This window comes from Dermochelys coriacea, chromosome 25, assembly GCF_009764565.3.
Source record: "Dermochelys coriacea isolate rDerCor1 chromosome 25, rDerCor1.pri.v4, whole genome shotgun sequence".
In the NCBI taxonomy this organism is placed as follows: Eukaryota; Metazoa; Chordata; order Testudines; family Dermochelyidae; genus Dermochelys; species Dermochelys coriacea.
Genome location: NC_050092.1, coordinates 6,292,868 through 6,310,082, shown reverse-complemented (window position 1 = coordinate 6,310,082; position 17,215 = coordinate 6,292,868). Strand labels below are relative to the sequence as shown.

The 17,215-nt window shown below is 49.6% G+C and overlaps 1 protein-coding gene across 1 annotated transcript in view; it reads right to left on the bottom strand.

Annotated features, from left to right (window-relative positions):
* The window catches only part of LOC122457509 (mucin-17-like), a 98,494-nt gene extending 82,323 nt beyond the window's left edge, over window positions 1–16,171 (bottom strand). The window contains exons 1-3 of the mRNA XM_043502883.1: window positions 15,947–16,171; window positions 15,137–15,688; window positions 14,359–14,530 (exon numbers count right to left, since the gene is read on the bottom strand). Of these exons, the coding sequence (XP_043358818.1) occupies window positions 14,359–14,530; window positions 15,137–15,688; window positions 15,947–16,171 (949 nt within the window). The remainder of the gene's footprint in view (window positions 1–14,358; window positions 14,531–15,136; window positions 15,689–15,946) is intronic.
* Between the last annotated feature and the right edge of the window lie 1,044 nt (window positions 16,172–17,215).

Here is a 17,215-nt window from a genome sequence, read left to right as displayed (position 1 = left end):
AAATGAATCAGTCTGAAGTACTGATGGCCCCTATCACCATGGTGTCTGAGCATCTCACTCTCACATCTCGCTCTTTTAATGTCAGTAGCCTCACATCACCCCAGTAAGGTAGGACAGTGCTATTACCCCATTGTACAGATGGGGAAAGGAGGCCCAGAGAACCTGACTTGCACAAGATAACCCAGAATGTTTGGGATTGGGTCGGAATGAACCTGGGTCTCCCACAGCCTAGGTGAGTACACTAACTGCTGCACCATCCTTCCTCTGCTCCTTTCCATCGTCTTCTGCTCAACGGGGCAGGAGGGAATCCTCGCTACCACCATCATTGACTGTATTTGCCCTTCGAGCAATGGAAGTGAGGGTTACAGTAAGGAAGAGTGTAGCTCCCATTCCCTTGCGGGAAACGGAGGGGCTTAGGTAAGAAGTGCTCCCTCCCCCGTTCCTCCTTGGCTGGTGTGGTGAGAGCTCTCCCTTCCTGGTTCTGTCTACCCATCCCTCATGGCTCCAGCTTGAGCCTGAACATCTTCTGGGCAATTTTATACCCCACAGCCCCAGCCCCGGGAACCCAAATCAGCTGACCCAAGCTGTGCCGCAGGTCTTTTATCATAGTGTAGACGTGTCCACCGAAGCATTAATGACTAAGGACAAGAGAACCAGTTTGGATTAAGCAAGAATTGACCTCAAACCATTATCGAAAGATTTAATTAATTCCTGGAGAGGCGTGGGGCCCATCAGTGGTGTACAATTCTCTGGCAGCTCGGAAGGGCTGCGCACACTGATTTGTTGTTGTAGGGTCACTTAGGATGGCTGCAAACATGCACACACACTTGCTACGGGCTCCTGGGTGAGGGCTGCGCACCTCACTTGTTAGTGTAGTAACCCAGGAGTGCAGAGCGGCACGAGAGCTGTTCAGGGAGCATCGCTGATGAGCCTGGAGCCTCACAAACTCAAAGTGGTTTGTTACTGTAGGGTTGCTCAGTAGTGCTGGGCACCTGTGGACTTGTTTTCCTAGGGCTGCTCATGAGGACAGAGCTGCACCTCGATTTTGGCTGTAGAGATGCCCATGAGGTATGAGCTGTCTAGACCCTTTTGAACCAATGCTGAAGCATTGTTACATCAGTCAGTCAAAAGCACAATAAAGGACGTCAAGGGCGTTGCAGATGGACCCCAGACCTCGAACTTCCTGCTTTGCCATACACCTTAGGCTTAGTCTACACCCCTGGTTCTCAAACTTTTTTCTTTTGCAGACCACCTGAAAATTGCTGAGGATTTCGGGGGACCCCTTAATAATCTTTCCAAATGTTGTTTGTACCATTAGCTAACTATTGTCAAGCGCTTTGGATAAAAGCGCTACACATAAAAAACCTTAATAATAGTTAAGGGTTTTTTTGTTCTACAAATAAAAGCACACAACTCATATTTTAATATTAGTAGTCTTGCCTTTCTAATGCAGTGGATGTGCCCTCTCTCCCCTGCCGCAGCAGCCCCCAAGCTGGGGCTGGGAAGGAGGACGTTCTCTCCCTGGCAGCCGCAGCCCTGGAGCTGGGGAAAGTCGCCTCTTTCTCTGGCCACCGCAGCCCTGCATATCCTAAATTCCCCCCACCCCCCTTCTCACCCCACTACCCCCTCCTACCTGTCCCCTATTCCCTTCCAAGGCCACCACCTCACCTTATATGTGCGTCTTCTCCAGGGTCCAGGCACCTAATTAGTGGAGCCACGCCTGCACGGCTCCACTAATTAGGTGGGTGGCCCTTCATTCTCTCGTGTGCGGCCATCCAGGTGTGCATCTTAGAGGGAACTATCTGCAGACCACCTGAATGGAGCTCACACACCACTGGGGGTCCAAGGACCACAGTTTGAGAACCTCTGGTCTACACTACAAAGTTAGGTCGACCCAGCTACCTCGCTCAGGGTCTGAAAAATCCACACCCCTGAGCGGTAGAGGAAGCCCACCTAAGCCGCAGCATAGACAGCGCTAGGTTGATGGAAGAATTCTTCTGCCAAACTAGCTACCGCCTCTTGGGGAAGTGGATTTCCTACACTGACAGGGGAACCCCTCCTGTCGGTGTAGGTGGGGCCTACGCTTGAAACCCTGCAGCTGTGCCATTGTAGCTTTTCAAGTGTAGACAAGCCTTTATTCATGGTTACTGGGAAAGATTTACACCGGAAACCAGCTTTTCAGATGGGGAGGGGATGAGCTTAATGAGAAATCTGATCCTGAAACACCATTACTGTCAACACAACCCCCCATACAAACACATTAAATGTTTGCATTACCCTTGGCAGGATTGGGGCCTGAATGAGCAGCACAATCCAGCCAGTGGGCTTTCAGGGGTATTGCCTTTCCTGTTCCAGCGCTGGTTACATATGTCACATGATACTCTTTCTGCTTCTACTTCGATGGCTCTCAAACCCCCAAAGAACATAAATCCTTCTGCCACTAAGACTCATGTGAATACATATTCTCATGAGCCTTGGCCATCGTTTCCCTTTTTACAAACGTTCTTGCGAAGAAGGTTTCCTTTGCACAAATTGTTTGCAAAGTAAGTAAAAGGGCTCCTGGATCCTGTCAAAGCAAATGCACATTTTTTTAATTTGGATGGATCTTTGCGAGTGCTCTTTCACAGCATTCTCCCCGTGGTCGTTCACACCTCAGCTATTCTCCCTTTGCCGGGAGCAGGACAAATTCTCCTCTTTACATTCTGCTCGTTCCTGATCTCGCTTTCTTATCCATGTTTTTCAAAACAGAACAATAGTAAGGCGGTCAATCCCCAGTTTTGATCACCTCATCACAGTCTTCTCTGAAGTACACAATGATTAAATCCCCATCAGCTAGTTGGTCTAGCTGAAATACAATTCCTGGAATAGAACCTTATCAGAAGATCTAAGTCTCCTGCTTTGAAGATACAGTACAATGGCACAATGACTCTATTGAGGTTACTGTACAAATGGCTTCCCGAAATTACAAAACTAAAATGTCCGTGAGAGAGAGAAGTAAAAACCTCCATGGAAAGGAGAAATGATGGCTGTCCAGATGCGATTTGAACAGGGATGGAGAGCTGGTGAAGCAAAGAGAAAATTGATGTCTCATCTCTGCCAAGGCTCTCACCCAAGTATTATAGAATCGACTCATTTCTCCAGTGGACTTTATCTCTCAATTAACTTCCTGGTTTCAATGTCCCTTCTTCTCTGGAGGCAAAGCCGGGAGAGATCCCTCCAGACGATAAGGGGCTACTGTTCTAGCCTGTCACAATCCCAGCTGGGGCAGTTCTCACCAGAGCTAGTCAGGAACAGAATGTTGGCATTGTTCTCTTGTTACTGTAAATTAAGGTCTGCTTGTTGTACCCATCTCAGGGCTACCCTCCCTTAAAAGCAGGTGATTCATACATAAATCAAACAGTCCTAATATCTAACCTAAATCTCCTTGCTGCAGTGTAAGCCCGTTACTTTTTGTCCTACCTTCAGTGGACATGGAGAACAAATTGATCGCTGTCCTCTTTGTAACAGCCCCTCACGTATTGGAAGTCCCCATCCAGTGGTCTTTTCTCAAGACTAAACATGCCCAGTTTTTGAACCTTTCCTCCTATTGTTTTTGACATGGAGCCAGGGTGTCACATTTTTCATGTTGGCTTGGAACCATCCATGACTCTTGATCAATGTCATATGAACACATTTCACTGAGATTGTGAAATACTGCCAGGCCAACCTCAGCCCTGGGCTGCATTGGGGTGGGGGCAGGGGTGGAGGGAGAGAGAGCGAGAACAGCTCAGTCTTCCCTATGTGGCCTTAGACAAGTCACTTAGGGTGGGATTCACAAAGCAACTTAGGCACCTAAATGCCAGGGTTTAAAGTCCGTGTGCACAGCACCAAACTCCCGTGTGGCTGGCATCATCACTTGGTGCCCAGCTTTCCACTGGAAAAGTTTCCATAGGCACCTAAGTTTTAGACCCTGACAGATGCAAACTGCTGCCTCCCTCTAGGCAGCCAGACACCTATTTCCCGCCTAAACCCCAGGGTGTTTCACACACTGGGGGAAGATAGACATTCTGCTGCCTAAGTCATGTGCATATCTAACACTGAGAGACCCCGGTCATCGGTGGGAGGGATCGAAACGGGGGCCTCTAGAGCTTAAAGCGTGAGCCTCTACCACATGAGCTAAAAAGCCAACTCCCTGTTAGCTAAGGCTGAAGAGCAGACTCAATCTCTCTCTCTCTCTAAGTGGTCTCAGTGCCACTAGATGGGACAGAACATCACCCCTAGAAGATGTGTGGGTTACACATAGCCCTCTCAAAATGATGGTGAGAGGTGGTAGTGGTGGTGTCCACTTTATAACTTTTAGCCCACTGAGTAGAGCACTCACCTGGGATGTGGGAGACCCAGGTTGATAGGCTTATAGATTCCAAGGCCAGAAGGGACCGTTGTGATCATCTGCTCTGACTTCCTGTATAGGACAGGCCAGAGAACTTCCCCCAAATAATTCCTACAACAGATCATTTAGAAAAATATCCAGTCTAGATTTTAAAATTGCCAGTGATGGAAAATCCACCCTATCCCTGGATAAACTGTTCCAAGGGTTAATGACCCTCACTGTTAAAAATGTACACCTTATTTCCAGTCTCAATTTGTCTAGTTTCAGCTCCCAGCCATTGGATTGTGTTAGATCTTTTTCGGCTAGATTGAAGTGCCCATTAGTAAATATTTCTTCCCCATGTTGGTACTTATAGTCTCTAATCAAGTTACCCCCCTTAGCCTTCTTTGTTAAGCTAAGTAGATTGAGTTCCTTGACTCTGTCACTAAAAGGCAGGTTTTCTAATCCTTCAGTCATTCTCATAGCTCTTTTCAGAACCCTCTCCTATTTATCAACATCCTTCTTGAACTGGATAGCAGAACTGGACACAGGTTCCCGCAGCGGTCGCACCAGTGCCAAATCCGGAGGTAAAATAACCTCTCCGCTCCTACTCAAGATTCCCCTGTTTATACATCCAAGGGTTGCATTAGCCCTTTTGGCCATATCATCACACTGGAAGCTCACGTCCAGCTTGATTAGCCACGAAGGCCCCCAAATCTGTTTCTGAGTCATTGCTTCCCAGGATAGTCTCCCATCATGCAAGTATGGCCAACATTCTTTGTTCCTAGAGGTATCCATTTACATTTAGCCATATTAAAACTCATACTCTTTGCTTGCACCCTTCTAGATTGTAGTAGTGTAAGGGACTGCGGAAGACTTTGTTACGGCCTAGCCAGGGAACTTCCACTTTCTCAAGCCGAGAGGTTACTGTGGGATGTAGATAGCTGTTTCGTTATTGTGGGATATAGATAGTTCTTGAAGGACACAGCTGCTTTGCATGGGCCTTCACCAGGTAGCAAAAAGCCCCCCTTTAAAAAGTACCTAATTCTATATTCATGAGCTGTTTTTGTGTAATGCTTATTAATGCTGACTGTCTGCCCCTCCATTGGACTCCGTCCCAGGCAAAGCTCCGGTGTGCTGGGTTCCCCGCCTCTGTAACTGCAACGTTTGGAGTCCCCGTTGCAGGTGGGTCACTAACCTTCAGTAAAGCCAATAACTCACAGCTGTGTGTAAGCCTCGTTTTTCTCAGAGTACTCCTGCCAGACCTGTGGTGCTTCGGGCACCTTGGCCCAGAACAAGTAGTGACCAGTACTGTTCATTATTTACCACTTCCCCAATTTTTGTGACATCTGCAAACATTATCAGGGATATTTTATGTTTTCCTCCGGGTCATTGATAAAAATGTTAAATAGCGTATGGCCAAGAACCAATCCCACTGGAAATACACCCACATGCTGATGATCGTTTTGAGACATATCAGTTAACCAGCTTTTAATCTGTTTATTGTATGCCATGTTACTGTTGTTTTATTCTAGTTTTTTTAATCAGAATGTCATGTGGTACCAACTCAAGTGCCTTCCAAAAGTCTACGTATACTACATCAACACTAGTACTGATGCATCCGATGAAGTGAGCTGTAGCTCACAAAAGCTTATGCTCAAATAAATTTATTAGTCTCTAAGGTGCCACAAGTACTCCTTTTCTTTTTGCGAATACAGACTAACACGGCTGCTACCCTGAAACTAGTACCTTTATTATTCAAACTTGTAATCACATAAAAAAAATCAAGTTAGTTTGACAGGATCTATTTTCCATAAACTCTTGTTGATTGGCATTAATTATATTACCCTCCTTTAATTCTTTATTAATTAGTCCCTTATGAGCCGCTCCATTATCTTGCTTGGGATTGATGTCAAATTGATAGGCCTATAATTACCCCGGTCATCCCATTTATCCTATTTGGCTTTCTTCCAGTCTTCTAGAACTTCCCCAGTGTTCCAAGATGTATTGAAAATCAACATTAACAGTCCCGCAAACTCCTTGCCAGCTCTTTTAAAACTGTTTAATCTCTTTACCCCAAATACAGAACAGAAATTATTTTGAACACTCTTGTCTTTTCTGCATTATTATTGATGATTCTGATAATAACCATTTCTGTCTGGTGATGGACCAATACCATTTTCATGATCCATTTTGTTCCTATGATATTCAAAAAAACTCCTTATTGGCCTTAACTCTGCTGGCCATACATTTCTCCTTGTATCTCTTTGCTTCCCTTATCAGTTTTTTACAATTTCTACCTTCGGATTTATATTCATTGTGATCAACTTCTCCTTTCTTCTATTTGTTATAAAGTTGGGTTTTTTTATGATTTACAGCTGACTTCACTTTTCCTCTAAACCAGGTCTTCTTTTTTAACCAATATGTCTGCCTTCCTCGATTGTGGCTTTTGAGCATCCATTGAAGTGTTCTTAAACCATTCTCAATTATCACCCCATTTTTCTGATTAAATTCTTCCACCCAGCTGATTTAGCTCATAATTGTTCACAGCTTTGTGAAATTAGCTTTTTTAAAGCACCAAGTATATATATATATCACCGGTCTAGACTTTATTCTATTTGCAAGGGAACATTAGGGTCACCAGCAGCCACCCACTCCAGACCCAGCTCCTATCCTGTGTTGCTTCTCGGGCCCCAGGCAGGCAGCAATCCTTGGTAAATCTCTTGGGGATCCTCAGATATAATGTTATGTTAAATTACTCAGGTGCCAGAGCTTATATCGTCCCCTGCCCTGCCCTTAGGAGACTATTCCACAGGCTGGCAGATCCTTCACCCACCCAGAAATGGTTCCATTTTTCCCATACTCAGTCTCCAAACTTCTGAAATATGGAACCGCCTCGGCACACCTTGAGGATACGGACTTCTGCAAAAAGAGCAAAGAACAGCTGGGCTCATTGACCATGAATTAAAAACCAGAGGCAGCTGAGTCTCCCATTCCGTGACAGCTGCACACATGCTTCAAAGCTCTCCCCAGCATTACAAGGATAGAATTATGTTGCCCGCGCTTGGCAGCCACCTTAGTCCTGGCACAACTGTTTATCCCTTTCCTGGCAGAGCTGATTAGCAGACCCCACCCCCCCGCAGCCTCTCTGCAGGAGGCCAGCTCTGTTAATTCACCTGGTGAGCACAGGGATGCCTTCAGGAGCTGCCCTTATGCCTAGATGAGGTTGCTGCCCATGCTCTGTCACTGCCTGGGTGGGCGGTTGCTTTGGTTTTCACTGAATACAGATTTCTGAACGTACATAACACTGAGTGCTGGTAAAAGGTGACACATAGCAGCCCTGGAGCTGGAAGCCCTCTGGATCCCAGGCAGTTGCTGGAAAAGCTGCCCACTCACCTTGTGCTTCACCTCTAATCAGAAAGACCCTCTTGGGGTACATCTGCCTTGCAACTGGAGCAGTGGTTGCAGTTCAGGGAGGCATACCCAGGCTAGCTTTTAACTAGCACTGCTAAAAATACCTGTGAAACAGAGGCTAGCTGCTGTAGATCCCAGGCTGGCTTGAAGCCCACACCAGCACATCTTCTCTGGCCATGCGAGCACAAGGATGCCTGCAGAAGCTGCCATCATGTCTCCGACTGGAGGGTACACCTACCCATAAAGGGGGTGGAGAAGCCGAGTTGCTGTTGCCCACTCAGTCAGCCTCTCTAGTGAGGTCTCTCTCTCCCATCCATGCCACCACTCTATCCCCTCTCAAAGGTGTTATACCAGCTATGAGAACTTGCCCTGGCTCCTGCTGTTCCCTTGGCAGGATTTGGGACTAGTGGTGGAGTATTTGCCAATGAAGGACAAAATTCCAGTGCTGAATTGCATGGATCTGGTAGGGAAGGGGGGGTGGGGTGAGAGGAGGAGTGGCTTCAGCCCCCCTAACCCCCCATTGTCACAGAAATCTGGAAGAACAGCAGAATAGAGACTAACGCTCCTTGAGTGCTAGCCAGGAGGCCTGGCCAGTGCAAGGCTAGTGCCTATTAAGTCTTTGGCAGTGGAGGATTGGATGCACGCTCACCCATTTTACACTAACTATCTAGGCAGTGTGGCCTAGTGGGTAAGGCACTGCCCTGGGACTCAGGAGACATGTATTCCATTCACGGCTGTGCCACTGGCCTGCTGAGTGATCTTGGGCAAGCCACTTCCCCTCCCTGTGACTCGGTTTTCCCATCTGTAAAATTGTGACTAAGGAGACATGCCTCCTTTGTAAAACACTTGGAAAGCCAGGGCTGAAAAGAGCTAGGTGTTACTACTATCCTTCTATGGACTTGTATGGCCCATTACTGTAGCATGGGAGCATCTGCACAGCAATGAGCTGTTCCCCAGAGCTGATTGCATCCAATACCCCATAAAACACTGCCCGGGCAAGAAGGCTCCACTTGGCCCTCACCCTCCCTTCCTGTCCCTATCTCATGCTAGCATTTGGCTCCAGGTTTCTACTGCAGAATGAATTTGGTGGCTTGGTTGAATGAACCACACCAACCTCCCCCCAGAATGGTTAAATTTGGTCTTGTTTCTCTCCTAGCTGGCCCATCCAATAAGCTGCCCCTCCCATCCCGGGAGGTTTCCCGGGAACTTGTTTTGTTAAAGGATGAAATAAGGCCAGACAAGTTTTCTCTCTTCCTCTTCGTTCCCTGCTTCAGTGGGTCTCCTGGCTAAATTAAATTCAGCCTCACAATCAGCTGAGCCCAGAGGCCAATTAAAGAAACATAATGAGCCCGGATTTTTTATTTTGTTTAGCCATTAGTCGGAGGCAGACGCAGATGCTCATCTAGTTGTTTTTTAAAACCGGCATGACTCAAGCCTTTCTATGGGAAAGCCAATATAATAAACTAAGCCTCCAGCCTACGCTTTCAGGTGCAGCTGCCCAAGGGCGCAAAGGAGCTAGGACACAAGCTGAGAGACCGGGGGCCGGCTTGGGTTTATTCATTGTTTTCCGTTCGAATTCTGATGAAGAACTTTGCAACGGTCACGTGTGTTGCACTATTATCTATTTAGTAGCTGGCAGTGACAGCAGCACGGACACATGAGAAACATGAAATCTACATCGGGGAAGGAAGATAACGGGCAGCAGTTTGGAGAACACACTGAGAGAGGAGCTAAAAACGGACCAGCGTGTTTAACCCTTTGGAGACTGCGGACTAGAGGCAGATGTACCAGAAAGGGTTCGGAGCTTGGGTGCAGTTCTAATCCCCAACCAAAATTCCAGGAGCGTGAGCAGTTCAGGAGGTGTAGATATGCTCCCCAGAAATTTTAAACCAATAGGTGAATCATAGAATATCAGGGTTGGAAGGGACCTCAGGAGGTCATCTAGTCCAACCCCCTGCTCAAAGCAGGACCAATCCCCAACTAAATCATCCCAGCCAGGGCTTTGTCAAGCCGGGCCTTAAAAACTTCTAAGGAAGGAGATTCCACCACCTCCCTAGGTAACGCATTCCAGTGTTTCACCACCCTCCTAGTGAAAAAGTTTTTCCTAATATCCAACCTAAACCTCCCCCACTGCAACTTGAGACCATTACTCCTTGTTCTGTCATCTGGTACCACTGAGAACAGTCTAGATCCATCCTCTTTGGAACCCCCTTTCAGGTAGTTGAAAGCAGCTATCAAATCCCCCCTCATTCTTCTCTTCTGCAGACTAAACAATCCCAGTTCCCTCAGCCTCTCCTCATAAGTCATGTGTTGCAGTCCCCTAATCATTTTTGTTGCCCTTCGCTGGACATTTTCCAATTTTTCCACATCCTTCTTGTAGTGTGGGGCCCAAAACTGGACACAGTACTCCAGATGAGGCCTCACCAAATGTCGAATAGAGGGGAATGATCATGTCCCTCGATCTGCTGGCAATGCCCCTACTAATACAGCCCAAAATGCCGTTGGCCTTCTTGGCAGCAAGGGCACATTGTTGACTCCTATCCAGCTTCTCATCCACTGTAACCCCTATGTCCTTTTCTGCAGAACTGCTGCCGAGTCATTCGGTCCCTAGTCTGTAGCGGTGCATGGGATTCTTCCGTCCTAAGTGCAGGTCTCTGCACTTGTCCTTGTTGAACCTCATCAGATTTCTTTTGGCCCAATCCTTTAATTTGTCTAGGTCCCTCTGTATCCTATCCCTACTGTCCAGCGTATCTACCTCTCCTCCCAGTTTAGAGTCATCTGCAAACTTGCTGAGGGTGCAATCCACACAATCCTCCAGATTATTTATGAAGATATTGAACAAAACTGGCCCGAGGACCGACCCTTGGGGCACTCCACTTGATACCGCCTGCCGACTAGACATGGAGCCATTGATCACTACCCACTGAGCCCGACAATCTAGCCAACTTTCTATCCACCTTATAGTCCATTCATCCAGCCCATACTTCTTTAACTTGCTGGCAAGAATACTGTGGGAGACCGTGTCAAAAGCTTTGCTAAAGTCAAGGAAAAACATGTCCACTGCTTTCCCCTCATCCACAGAGCCAGTTATCTTGTTGTAGAAGGCAGTTAGATTAGTCAGGCATGACTTGCCCTTGGTGAATCTATGCTGACTGTTCCTGATCACTTTCTTCTCCTCTAAGTGCTTCAGAATTGACTCCTTGAGGACCTGCTCCATGATTTTTCCAGGGACTGAGGTGAGGCTGACTGGCCTGTAGTTCTCAGGATCCTCCTTCTTCCCTTTTTTAAAGATGGGCACTACATTAGCCTTTTTCCAGTCGTCCGGGACTTCCCCCAATCGCCATGAGTTTTCAAAGATAATGGCCAATGGCTCTGCAATCACATCCGCCAACTCCTTTAGCACTCTCGAATTCAGCGCATCCGGCCCAATGGATTTGTGCTCATCCAGCTTTTCTAAATAGTCCCGAACCACTTCTTTCTCCACAAAGGGCTGGTCACCTCCTCCCCAGGCTGTGCTGCCCAGTGCAGTAGTCTGGGAGCTGACCTTGTTCATGAAGACAGAGGCAAAAAAAGCATTGAGTACATTAGCTTTTTCCACATCCTCTGTCACTAGGTTGCCTCCCTCATTCAGTAAGGGGCCCACACTTTCCTTGACTTTCTTCTTGTTGCTAACGTACCTGAAGAAACCCTTCTTGTTACTCTTAACATCTCTTGCTAGCTGCAACTCCCAGTGTGATTTGGCCTTCCTGATTTCACTCCTGCATGCCCGAGCAATATTTTTATACTCTTCCCTGGTCATTTGTCCAATCTTTCACTTCTTGTAAGCTTCTTTTTTGTGTTTAAGATCAGCAAGGATTTCACTGTGAAGCCAAGCTGGTCGCCTGCCATATTTACTATTCTTTCTACACATCGGGATGGTTTTTCCCTGTAACCTCAATAAGGATTCTTTAAAATATAGCCAGCTCTCCTGGACTCTTTTCCCCCTCATGTTATTCTCCCAGGGGATCCTGCCCATCAGTTCCCTGAGGGAGTCAAAGTCTGCTTTTCTGAAGTCCAGGGTCCGTATTCTGCTGCTCTCCTTTCTTCTCTGTGTCAGGATCCTGAACTCGACCATCTCATGGTCACTGCCTCCCAGGTTCCCATCCATTTTTGCTTCCTCTACTAATTCTTCCTGGTTTGTGAGCCTCAGGTCAAGAAGAGCTCTGCCCCTAGTTGGTTCCTCCAGCACTTGCACCAGGAAATTGTCCCCTACACATTCCAAAATCTTCCTGGATTGTCTGTGCACCGCTGTATTGCTCTCCCAGCAGCTATCAGGGTGATTGAAGTCTCCCATGAGAACCAGGGCCTGTGATCTAGTAACTTCCCCTGGGGCCAACTGGCTGTATTTGAACCACTTCAGCCTTGAAACTAGGCTACAAACTCATGAAAACACACGCGCCTTCTTTCTTTCTCTCTCTCCCCTCTTTCCAGTAATTCCTGCTTGCGGGGCCTGATGAGCCCAATGGTATTTGAGAAGAAGGATGGTCTTACGCTTAAGGCACTGGATGGCGACTTGGACCATCTGGACTCCATTCCCAACTCTGCTCCAGCTGTCCCTGGCTGCGTGTGTGCACAGCACCTAATGCGGTGGGGCTTCTAGGTAATAACAGCAACAGTTGAGCATGCTTCAGAATAGCAGCCGTGTTAGTCTGTATTCGCAAAAAGAAAAGGAGGACTTGTGGCACTGTTCTGGGCCAAGGTGTTCGAAGCACCACAGGCCTGGCAAAAATGAGGCTTACACATAGCTGTGAGTTATTGGCTTTACTGAAGGTTAGACACACCCGCAACGGGGACTCCAGGCATTGCAGTCATGGAGGTGGGGAACCCAGCACACCGGAGCTCTGCCTGGGACGGATTCTGATGGAGGAGCAGACGGGGAGACTAGGCCACGGCCGCAAAGGCAGCAAAAATACAAGCCAAGAAGGCAAATAAGGCCAATAAGTAGGCCTTGGACAAGATGGGCGGCCCAACCCCGTAACGTGGAGAGCCAGGACCAAAGCCAGGCGTCCCCTTGCTGTTGGCAGATCCCTTCCGCCAACTGATGGAGTCGTTGTAAATTGGCTTCAACGGAGGGCCCGGCATCGGTTACATTAAAGCAACACAAGCCAGCAAACTCCTGGCACAGGTGGCCATGTAGGAGTAGCAAATAATCAATAGCTAGCCTATTTTGCAGCATTCCCTGGCGTACCTCGCCCAACTCGTGTGAAAGGAGTCCGAGCACTGTAGAGGTCAGGTTGATGGCTTTCGCCACAGTACACGCAAGGTGTCCCACCACATGATAATTATGCACCACCAACCCAGGAAGGCCAATCAACGAAAAAGCAAGGGCCACAGCCTCGGCCTTGGAAAATAAGGTTACATCAGCTCTGCAGGTGGAGTCAAGAGGGATGGTATCTCTCCAGTGGCGAGCGGGGACTTGTGAAGGATGTGGAAAGATGAGGGGGGCCACACAGCCAAGGGTACAGGGGTCCCCTGAACTATTGGCTGGGATGTAGGTGTAAGTGGTCCTGCCACATAAGAGAAACCATCCTGTGCGCAATTTCATATGCCCGTATGCAAATGAAACATCAGTACTTTCATTACAGATGAAGTCCACATTGGTATGATTTGCCTCAACGTGCCTGGCATTTACAAAGAACATACAAGAGAAGGCAACAGTTACATTGGCAAGACGAAACAAATACATAGACACGTCTAGATTGTATTGTGCAGGACCCAAGGCATACAGATCCGTATATGTAATAGTTTTGTCAATTGTCTTTAGTAAGGAATAGTGCTGGACAAGGGTCAGTGCTGTGCAGACACCGATGAAACAAGTTTCCATCACGGCACCCACGGCATACGTACGCGGTAAACAAAACGACGTCGCATTAACAGCACTGTGGGCTAACACCAACCAGGTATTCACGGAGGAGGTGGCAGCTCCTTCAATGGTGATTCTCATAAGGAGCGCCGCAACAAACCGGAGAGTGAGACCATGAGGGGATAGTCTTCCCCTTCCAGGAGTATGTATGCCCATTCTTCCCCAGCAGTGAGGACTACAGCGGCTTGCGATTCCCGCTGCGGTACCATCTACCACATGTTAGTCAATACGTGCCACTCGGTCTCGCTCGGGGCGCTGGTTTCTAGACCTACAGGAGGTAAAGGAAACAGGTTACACAGGGCCTCCCCTCGTTCCCATTGCAATGGCTCTGTTGCAACATTAGTGCAAGAAAGGGTGCCCAACGAGCAATCCGAACTTAACCAATATGGGGGATAAAATTGTAAGCCTGAAGCCAACGGTGTGATAAAAAATAAGCATGGTGGATCACATTGGAGCTGCAATTGGGCAGGCCATGGGTTCACCTCCTGTCCAGGCTGCAGGGTATAAGGGTGTGGCATGTACAAGGTAACTAAGCCTTGCGCGGGGTCAGTCACACCCGGCACCTGTATGAGATTTACCCGTAGGTGGGCAGGTACGGCAGGGGGAAAGACCAGATGCTGGAAGGGTGTTTGGCCACCCAGTGAGCGATTGTTGAGTAGCCAGACAGCCTGTTCCAGCACCCCAGACCACCCACGGAGCGTATGGGTGGGAGTGAGACGGTAGATCTGATCCTTCAAGAGCCCGTTCAGGCGCTCAATAAGGCCACTCGCTGTAGGTGTATACGGAAGATGGTAGTGCCAGTCCACTGCCACGTCTGCGGCCCAGGTCCGTACGGCCTGGGCCATAAAGTGGGTTCCCTGGTCGCTCTGTAGAGTGCGTGGAGTTCCATAGCGGGAGCACAGTTGCTGTAGCACAGCCAACGTAGTGGCTGAGGCTGCGGTGGCTCTGGGATATACAAACAACAGGCCAGTATATGTATCCACAGCTGTAAAGGCATACTGCCAGCGTCGCTCTTGAGGCAAGGGACCAATATAGTCCACTTGCCCATCCTGACAGGGACCTGCAGCCCGAGAAATTCTGCCGGTTGGTCCCGGGAGGGCAATGGGCACCAAGTGGGAGCAAACCGGACAACTGGCACGAACCGTTCGACAGGCCACCAAGGGTAGGGAGGCGCCTTGGCGGAGGGCTGTGATTTGCATTGCTCGGGCTCCTCGATGGCCTTCCTCCACATGGTACCGTTCCGCTAGCTGCAAGATCTCCCCCCACGCCATGGCATCAGCTGCCGCATTCCAGTGGGCCTCAGAGGTTTTAGCCTTTGTGTGGGCGTCTACATGTCGCACAGCCAGAGGGGCACGTCGGGCATAGTGCAGGAGATGCTGCCAGAGCGCCGTTCCCCACAGGGGCCGGCCTGCGAGTTCCCAACTCTTCACCTCCCATGCAGTTATCCAGGTCTGGAGGCCCTTGTATAATACCCAGCTGTCCGTATATAGGTAAACCCGTGGTGGGACACCCTCAATCGCTAGTGTGGCGGCCTGCAATTTGGCCCACTGGCTGGAGCCGGCCGTTTCCCAAGACATTGCCGTGACATCTGCATAGAGGGCATAGGCTATGGCCCGCCATTGCCAGGCTCCCTGCGCCGTATAGGAGGCTGACCCGTCCGTGAACCATGCATATTCCTGCTCCTCGGTGGACAATTGGTCCACCGAGGGGGCCTCCTCTATTGGAGAGGCGGGCCCGGGGTCTTCCACTGGGGGCAGCTCCTCCGTGAGAGAGGGCACATGCTCAAACGTGACGGCCCCCAGTAACAGGGCATGTGGGGTAGAAAGGGAGGGCCGGCCCAGCAGCATGCGCTGTTGCAAGTAATGCTTCCACTTAAAGTGGGTTGCGATCTGTGCAACCCCTGTCTGCGTTTGGGCCGATTCTGCCCGTACCCAGTGCCCCAGGGGAATGGGTGTGTGCACGATGACAGGGCTGGGGCCCGTTATGCGCTCGGTATCCTGCAACGTCCAGACTACTGCCAGGATCTGCTTTTACAGGGGGGTGTATCCGGGTTCAGCCCCCTTCAACATACGGGACCAGAACCCAATCGGTTCCTTTTGCTGGGCCCCTATCTGCTGCCATAGCCCCCAAGAGGCCACATCTGCCACCGTGGTGACCTCAAGCTCGAAGGGGACCCCAGGCTGTGGAGCGTGGAGCCAAGCAGGAGTGAGCAGGGCCTCTTTACACAGGTCAAAAGCAATTTGATGGTCCTGCTGCCATTACCAGGGTGCCACCTTTCGTACCAAGGCCTGCAAAGGCCGCATGAGGAAGGCTAAATGGGGAATGAAGGCACGCCAGAATCCAAGTAGACCAAGGAAGGCTTGCAACTCTTTCTTCGTCTGGGGTGGGGGATAACCCTGCACCGTTTGTTGCACCTTCCAAGGAATTTGCCGATCTGGTCCCGCCCACATAATAGCTAGGTAGACTACTGTCTGAGTCCCTGTATTTTCTGCGGGTTCAGAGTCCATCCGCGCGCCTCCAAGCCAGTAATGACTGCGTGTAATGCATCTGCCACCAGTTCACGGGAGGGGCCAGATACCATCACTTCATCAATGTAACGATAACAGTGGGTCGCATCTGGCAGCCATATTCGGGCAAGGTCGGCACTCACCAACTGGTGGCAAATAGTTGGGGAGTGCTTCTAGCCCTGCGGCAGAACACAGAAGGTATATTGGCGGGCCTGCCACGAAAATGCAAACTGCTCCTGACTCTCAGGGGCGATGGCGATGGAGAAAAAGGCATGCCAGGGTAAGGCAGCTGCCGCAATGTGCTCGATCAGGGTCACCATATCCGGCACGACAGCTGTCAGCGGAGGGGTGACCCTATTCAACTCATGATAGTCTACCGTCATATGCCAGGTTCCATCCGGTTTCCACACTAGCCAAAGGGGGCTATTGTACGGGCTTAAGGTGGGCCGAATTATCTTGGTCTCTAACAGCGCGCTGATCATCTGGGTGATCTCCTTCTCCCCTCCAGGGAGGCGATATTGTCGTTTAGATACTACAGCAGTTGGGAGAGGCAACACCACGAGCTCCCAATGGGGGGAGCCCCAAAGGATTGTCAATGCCCGTACCTCCCGTACCCGAGGCGCACTTACATACCGGGGATGTCCGAACGCAAAGAGGCCATACTGGGTATCCACAGAGCGACCCCGCAGGACATCGATGCCCAGTATGTATTCTCCAATAGCGGCCACCCAGACTGTGGCCCGGAACGGGGGAGCCTTCCCCAGGGTCAGAGTGACAGTAACCTCATACGTCGGGGTCTCCACTCCTCCGAGGCCTTTTACGACAGTTGCTCGGCCCTGGGTCTGCGTGGAGTGCAAGGTGGTGACCTCAGCGCCCGCATCTATCAATGCCAACACGTGTTGGACTCCTCCCCTTGGCCAGTGAATCACTAGGGGAACATAGGGGCGTTGGTCCCCCACCTCCCTCCTTTGTGTGGCTGCCGCGACACACGGAACGGAAGACCTGCCACGCTCTCAATATGGGCATGGCAGTTTCCACTCGGCT